The following is a 7,500-nucleotide window of genomic DNA, read 5'->3' as shown; positions in this document are numbered from 1 at the left end:
CTGAAAACCAACTCACTCACTCTTCCTCACTTCTTAATAATAATAATAATAATAATAATTTATTAATCCCACAGGGGAAATCTGTCGAATGAACATGAACACACACACACACACACACACACATAGGCCGAGATACACACTCATGCACAAACAGGATCCTCGTGCATTAAAAGAGAGGCTCCAGAGCAGTTTTAGGGGTCGCTGCCTTGCTCAAGGGCACCTCTGCAGTGCTCAGGAAGTTGACTGGCACCTCTCCAGCTACCAAACCAATTTCCCAACTTGGTTTGTGCGGGACTTGAACCGGCAACCCTCCTGTAACCCCGGCTACTGCCGCCCAAAACTAAGTTCCCATACCGGGAGTTGAACCGAGGACGCCTGGCTGAAAACCAGGAATCCTAACCAATAGACCAGATGGGAATAATATGAAATTTGCACCCAAGCTTGAGCATCATCTTTCATGCTCCTGTTTCCAGTTCTTTCCCACTGCAAGTTTTACTTTTTCCAACCAACGTACTTCATCGTCCTCCCAGTTCTCTTCCATCTCTCTTATTCAGCCTTCCTCATCCTTGTCTTTTTCTAAGATTCATTGTCACCTTTGTATGTTTCCTACAACTCTCTACATTTTATCCCTCCATTCTTCTCTTCTCCTCTCGCCCCTTCTTTTCCATCAGGTTGGTGGTTTGATGCCTGTGGATTCTCCAACCTGAACGGCATCTACTACACCGTTGGTCACAACATCAGGAAGCTAAACGGCATCAAGTGGCACCACTTCAAAGGACCCAGCTACTCCCTGCGCTCCACCTCCATGATGATTCGACCATATGACTTCTGACAACACCTTTACTTAAAACTGACAGTTCAACCTTTGAGCCAGACGACTTTCTAGTTTCATGATGGTACGACCTTATTCCTACGGGCACACAAGGAGGAAGATGGTATGATACTCTTCCCGAGGAAAGTCCAGAATCCTTTTAGAGGACTTTCATCCCTGGGACAGTCCACGATCCTCAGCTCTTGGACCGTCCAGTATCATGATAGGTACGACTTTAGGATCGTCCATTAATGGTACGATTTTGCAAAAGGTTCTACCAGTATCGTGATCCTCTGCTTCGTGGTATTCCAGTATTGTGACAGCGTGACCTTCAGCCTTAGGACTGTCCAGTGTCATGATGGTGCTAGCGTCTTCCCGAGGAACATCTAGTTCATTGATTGTACTGGTTCCTCACTAAGGATGAATGGTCCCACATCTCCCCACCTCAGGATGCCATCTCTGGACGGTTCAGAATCATGATGGTACCACTTTCTCCCCAACATGACGGAGTGACGCGAAGCTCAGTGACTTTCCTGTATCACGAGGGGATGACCTTCATCCCAAGGACCGTCCAGTATCATGATGGTACCGCCCCTCCTCTTCCTGTCCTTGGACCATCCAGTGTCATGATGGTACCGCCCCTCCTCTTCCTGTCCTAGGACCATCTAGGATCATGATGGTGCAAAGCTTCTGTCTGAGGATCACCTCGTACTGGATGCTGAAGTCCTCAGCTTTGGGTGGACTACTGTCTTGGTTGCATAAGCCTCTGCACCGGGACCATGTTGGAGGGGGGACCCCCCGATTGCCACCACGCATTTGGCACCCTGGGTAAGACCTTCCGCCCAAGAGTCGTCCAGTACTAGGATATCACCACACTCTTGTTTTCATGATGTATAACTCTGTCTCTATTATGATTTCCTTTATTATTATTATTATTAATATACAAATCTTCAGCTCTCTATTAACTTATGCCAAATGAGCATCCTCGTCAACCCTGAGAGGGTTTCTCTGTCCAACAATGCTACTAACAGAAATCTGACCAAAGGCTTAGTTCACGTGGGCCTCAGAGGGAGTCTGTGTGTTATAATGGCAGACATCAGTGCTTCAGGATAAAGATATCTGTTGGATCATGATGTGTCTGAGCTTCAACTCACAATCAAACCTTTAGTTGGCCCAAAAGGTCCAGTTGGACCGTACCCGAGCCCGTTCAGCCCCAGAGGAACACGTGTACGATGCCGCTTGTGGCTACTCTGCAAGCTACCGCTAGCTTTATCCAGCATTTCAACTCACTATGACTGTATTTTCCCTGCTTTGCTGCCAAGTCTGAATTAGTCACATGAGCCAGTTTGAATTACATCCAATCACTGAACTGTGTCCATCCTGAAACTCACCTGCGTGCTGTCACTTACTGAATCAAACAAACCTGCTCCCTGCACAAAAGTCCAAACAAACCATGACTGAAAATCCAGACAGATTCAATGAGAAGTATATCTTATCCATGAATGTACATGATGAATAATGGAATCACAATGAGTCGAGTCAACATGCTCAAAAGTCCGATTTAAAAGCTTTAAGGTCAAATTGACCCGTTGAAACATGGATCTGTATTCACATCGGCTCATGTATGTAGAATCCGTCATTCTCGGCTCTCTGCTTTCTCCACAGAGCCTGTTAACGTAGCTTCCTAGCAAGATGGCGGACGTTGCTTTTAGAATCGGGCAGTGAGGTCCCGCCCACTGATCTGTGATTGGTCCGTTGCTTCAGTGGTTGAATACATGATGAACGAGAGATGCAGTATCACCAAAGCAGCCTCCGATGACGCAACATGAGGATTTTTGTGTCATCTGAAGTTCCTCTTCAGAAAAGAAATACGGAGCTTTCCCGCCTCAGGGGAAAATGACCGACCATTCAAAAATACGACCCGCTTTCTAATAACACGAAACTTCATGCAAATGGAGACGAATCCCTTTAAAAATGTATTTTAACCCCGTGATGCCTGAACTTATCTCCAAGTATTAAAGCATGTTTTTGCATGCTTCTGCTAAATTAAGTTGAGAATGTTTATTTGAAAACAGCACATAAATAGATATTACATAAAAATAGCACATCAAACGGATGTTGTTCTGTCGCTGACTGGTCCTACGACAAACGAATGCTTGCTAAAGGTTCCTAGGTCTGTATTGAAAGTGCATCAACCAGCAGTGGAGGAACACGGACGCTGTTTTGGCTGCATTTGGAGCGGAAGCGGTTTGATGCTAATTCGCGACAACAGGCATCAAAGGGTTAAATGAAGCCATTGTTGGGACTGATACAGTCGATGTCTATGTTTGTAAGACAGATGAAACATGACTTTTCTGTTATTATCATTATGAGTGAAGACTTTTGGATCCACAGTGAACAAACTGGATGAATGTGAGTGTACGAATAATTGAAATGTGGATTAAAAGACGCTTGATTAATTTATCAGACAAATGTGTTTTATTAAAATGAGTAAAGCTGAAGAGCTGATTGTTTACCTTGTTTTTAAAAGAACATTTAATTTCAAACATCAGTTTGGACGGACAACTTTAAATGTGTGTTTCTGTTACAGGGATCAGATTAAAGAGATATATAAATATTTCAGTTTAAAAATGTACAAGTAGAAAGTTTTTAGACTGTTGCAAATTGGCAATTAGTGTTTTGGTGTGTTTTTACCTCCTTATAAACCTGGAAGTCAAAGACTCATAATTGGACAGATCATCTCCACATGTCTTGTTTCTGTTTTTAAGGTAAAAATAAGATTTCTTCTCCCTGCTCCTTTCCAAACATGATCGGATTTATTTATGATCACTTCCTGCTTTCCTGTGAACGTCGACGTGTTGGCGTGTTCGGAGCAAATAACAAAATGAAAGTACAAGTAAACATTCCATCAGTTGACTTGACGCTCGCGTTGTCATTGTGCCATCAAATAACATCCTTTATGATCAGGAGCGTGAGGTCAGGTGACCTCAGTGTGAAGCAGCATCTTATTTAAGGTTTCACTTCCTTCACATCTGAGCGTCATCGTGTCATCTGTGTTTTCATACAAACTGAAAGCTGTTGAACGTGAAGCTGATAAATCTGACGAGCCGGCTCCTGGAGGGAGAAGGAAGCAACATCACGTAAATATAAAACCACATGTTTCAGGTCAATGAAAGTTATTTATTACAACAGAAACATAAAAGGTGAGACAGCGTGTGTGTGTGTGTGTGTGTGTGTGTGTGTGTGTTGTGTGTGTACACTACAGCCTGTGGCTGCAGGGCTGGCCTCTGATTGGCTGATTGCCTCCTGCGTTTCCAGCAGGCAGCTCAGGTGAACCAAATCAGGCCTAAATGAGACAGTCACACACACACACACACACACACAACACACACACACACACACTAGAGCGGGTGTGGCTCTCACAATGGCCAGAGAAAGAGACGTTTCATGTGAAACCTCGACAGTCTTTGGACAAAAGAAGATCTGAAAATAGGTGTGATGAGTCAACGAACTGAAGTTTTTGGATCACACAGAAGATTCTGGAAGAGAGCTGACGCCGTGTGTCCAGAAGGTGGCGGTGTCTGGTCCTCCATGTTTGGTACAAGTGGGTTGTGGACTGTAGCTGTTTCCGTTCTACGTTCGTGAAGCTTTTTTACAGCCCTCATGGGCGCTGTCATCTTGGAATTTTGCAACCAGAGTCTGCGCAGTAGGGTCCGGCGGGAGGAGCCCTGGCAACACGCCCCCGCCCACTTTGCGTACCGCTCTGATAGCTTACGCAGCCCAGCTACGCCAAGAACTTAAGAATCTTTACGGAGAGAAATTCATCTACCGACCATAAACGTGAGTACAAAACCACCATATATTTCAAGTCAAATATCTAAACGTAGTTCATTCAGAAACTAAGAAAATCACACTTTTATATTAATTATTGAATTTAAACGTTTTTTTCGTGTCCTGTATGTCTTGTTTATTGTTACTGGATGCCTTGAATTTCCCTCAGTATCTATCTATCTATCTATCTATCTATCTATCTATCTTCCTTTAACTGTGTGGGTTATTAAACCTTTTATTTTTGGCAAAAAACGAACTAAAACTATTTTAAGCTAAGTTAGCAACATAAGCTGTGTACAGATCTAACATATGCTGGTGAAAGTATGTTATATGATTGAAAGTAGTGATGCACATAGTACTAAAGTTATATCTGCTGTCAGTAGTTACCTTCAGTTCTATTGTACATTTACAGAGTATATGTGTTTCTGTGCATAACTGTGGAGTTGGTAAATGAATCTGTTTCATTAAGGTTTCTGTTTGTATGGACCTTTTCTCTGGTTCTTTTCCTTGTCTAAGATGTTTATCTCATTGTTTTTTATTATCCTCATTTTAGACACAAGGAAGAAGAAAGATGGCTGATACAGATACCCCTGCCAGCTCACCTGATGGTCTCCCTTACTTTGTTCTCCTCTGGGTGAACACCTTTGGACTGTGGAAGGAAGAGAGCATGCAAACTACTCACAGAGAGACTCCTGTCAGACAGGGATTCAAACCTGCAACCTCCTCACTTTTATAACTGAACCATCATTCACACTATGTGTTATAAATCAAATAAAGTATTTATTGATTTAAACCTTTTCTCTCCTGTTTTAAGCTGTATAAACATAGAATGTCTCATGTTCTTGAAGGGCAATGACAGAAGTCACAGCTGGGAACAAACAGCTTTAAAAGTACATCAACACTCGAGTGCTGAACATTTAATGCAGGTTAGTGTTAAAGACAGCATGCACATAAAGACAGTAGAGTGGTATGATACAGACACGACTGAGAAGGCAATTACATTATTATATTTTATTCAATCACATGAAAATGTAACACTAGTCTTGTAACTTTAACAAATACAGATTGTGCTTAAAAACATAGTGTGGTATTTTAAGTTACTTTCTTTCACTTGATTGTTCAGTTAGATGAAGGTAGTATTTAAGGTTTTTGTGGGTTATACAGGTTTGAAAGAGGCAAATGAATGCACAGTATTTTAAAGTTAAAGCAGATTAATCTAAATATAACAAAAAGAAAATGTGGCTTATAAGAAAAACCTCGGTATTAAACAGCCTCTCTTTTCTTCCGTTCATCTTTTGAATGAATTGTCAAACATTGCTCAGGACGTGCGAGCTGCGTCCTCTGTGGCTCAGGCGCGGACACTCGGCCCCACTGTTTCACATCAGACCGCCGTCCAGTGTAAGATCAGACCAAAACGCCCTGGTAAGAGAAGCAGTGGTCAGGTCCTGCAATCCTCCGAGGACTGAGCTGGAAGAGAGAGACAACATGAGAAAAAGGAAATCCTCAGTTTTAATGTATAATATGTTGGTGAAAACAGGGAATACCTATTAAAAGACATAAAATCTTCATTAATGATTATATATGCAAAATAAGAAACATTAATATATAATTTTGTGAGAAACGTGATCTTTATGCCTTCTTTTATTGAGCCTGTCTGTCTCCTCCTAACCACCATCACAAGCAGCCTGTTTTATAGTCTGTGTCAGGTTTTGTCAAGTTATAACACAATTTATTAATAAGCGTCATTAAATGTACAACATGATCAACTTGTGATTATTGGATTGGTAGTGTGTGTGTAAACTCATGCTGAATATTTGACAGCAGCGTGATGCTCGGTTAATATTACATTACACCACCGCTGATTGTTTGTGTTCACGTTTCTCTGTCAGTCTCTTAAATCAGACAGAAGTTAAATCAGAGCTTACTTTAGTTTGATCCTGATATCTAGAGAAATATTCTCCCTCATTATACAGTATTATAAATATCAGCCTGCATGGTGACATGTTACTCTCTGTATAACACACTCTTTACACAGACTGTAAACATGTACACTTACTTTTTTTAAAACCTTACCAGACCTATTTTCTTATTTACTGAAACATAACTGTACAGTCAATGAACGGCCATCTATGAGCTGATTTTAATTACCATGTTTTTTATTTTAAATACAATTCCACTCACAAAAACGATATAACAATATCAAGAAACATATGTCAGTTCTTAGGTTTGCTCATATTAAAAGTAAAATAAATAGATAAATCATACCTGATAACTAACCTAGCTTAGCCTGCTAATATGTTAGCTCGCTCGATAGCGCTTTAAGCAATGACACATAAATCAAACTTTATTACTTACTGTAAAAACTGCAAAGCTCCTTAGAGTCCACAGGTCCGTGACATTAGTTTACTGCAGAAAAAACAGCTTTCACCAGCTCAAAAAAGACGAAAAAACTGAACAGAAAAGCTCCGTGGAGTCTCGGCTTCCACTTCACGACGTAACTGTTTATTTACAAAGAGCGCTACGCAAGATCCGCGGCTGTCAATCATCGCCATGTGTGACGTCAAATCCCGTTTTTTAACCTCAAATAACTTATTTAAAACAAACTTCACAGAAAGATGAGCACTTGAACACCATGTAGGGTGATAATATCTAATGATCACAGCAGAGTTTGGGTCTGGAAAAAAATTATGTGACGAGTATTTTAACTTAACAGTTTGACCCAAGTCCCGTCTGTTATCATTGAGGAGGCGGGGCTTATGACCTATACTGCAGCCAGTCAGTAGGGGGAGCTCTAAAAATAAAGCTTCACTTCACAGGGGACCTTGTCCCGTCCATTATTTTTACAGTCTATGGTTTGT

At 41.4% G+C, this 7,500-nt stretch overlaps 1 protein-coding gene across 1 annotated transcript in view; it reads left to right on the top strand.

The window, feature by feature from the left end:
• Nucleotides 1-1,439, top strand: part of angpt4 (angiopoietin 4) — a 21,755-nt gene extending 20,316 nt beyond the window's left edge. Inside the window, exon 10 of the mRNA XM_079341175.1 lies at nt 672-1,439. Within this exon, the coding sequence (XP_079197301.1) occupies nt 672-832 (161 nt within the window). The 3' untranslated portion in view covers nt 833-1,439. The remainder of the gene's footprint in view (nt 1-671) is intronic.
• The last annotated feature ends 6,061 nt before the right edge of the window (nt 1,440-7,500 follow it).

The sequence above is a fragment of the Symphodus melops genome (genome assembly GCF_947650265.1).
Source record: "Symphodus melops genome assembly, chromosome: 4".
Classification (NCBI taxonomy): domain Eukaryota; kingdom Metazoa; phylum Chordata; class Actinopteri; order Labriformes; family Labridae; genus Symphodus; species Symphodus melops.
This window is presented reverse-complemented; position numbering and strand designations above follow the sequence as displayed.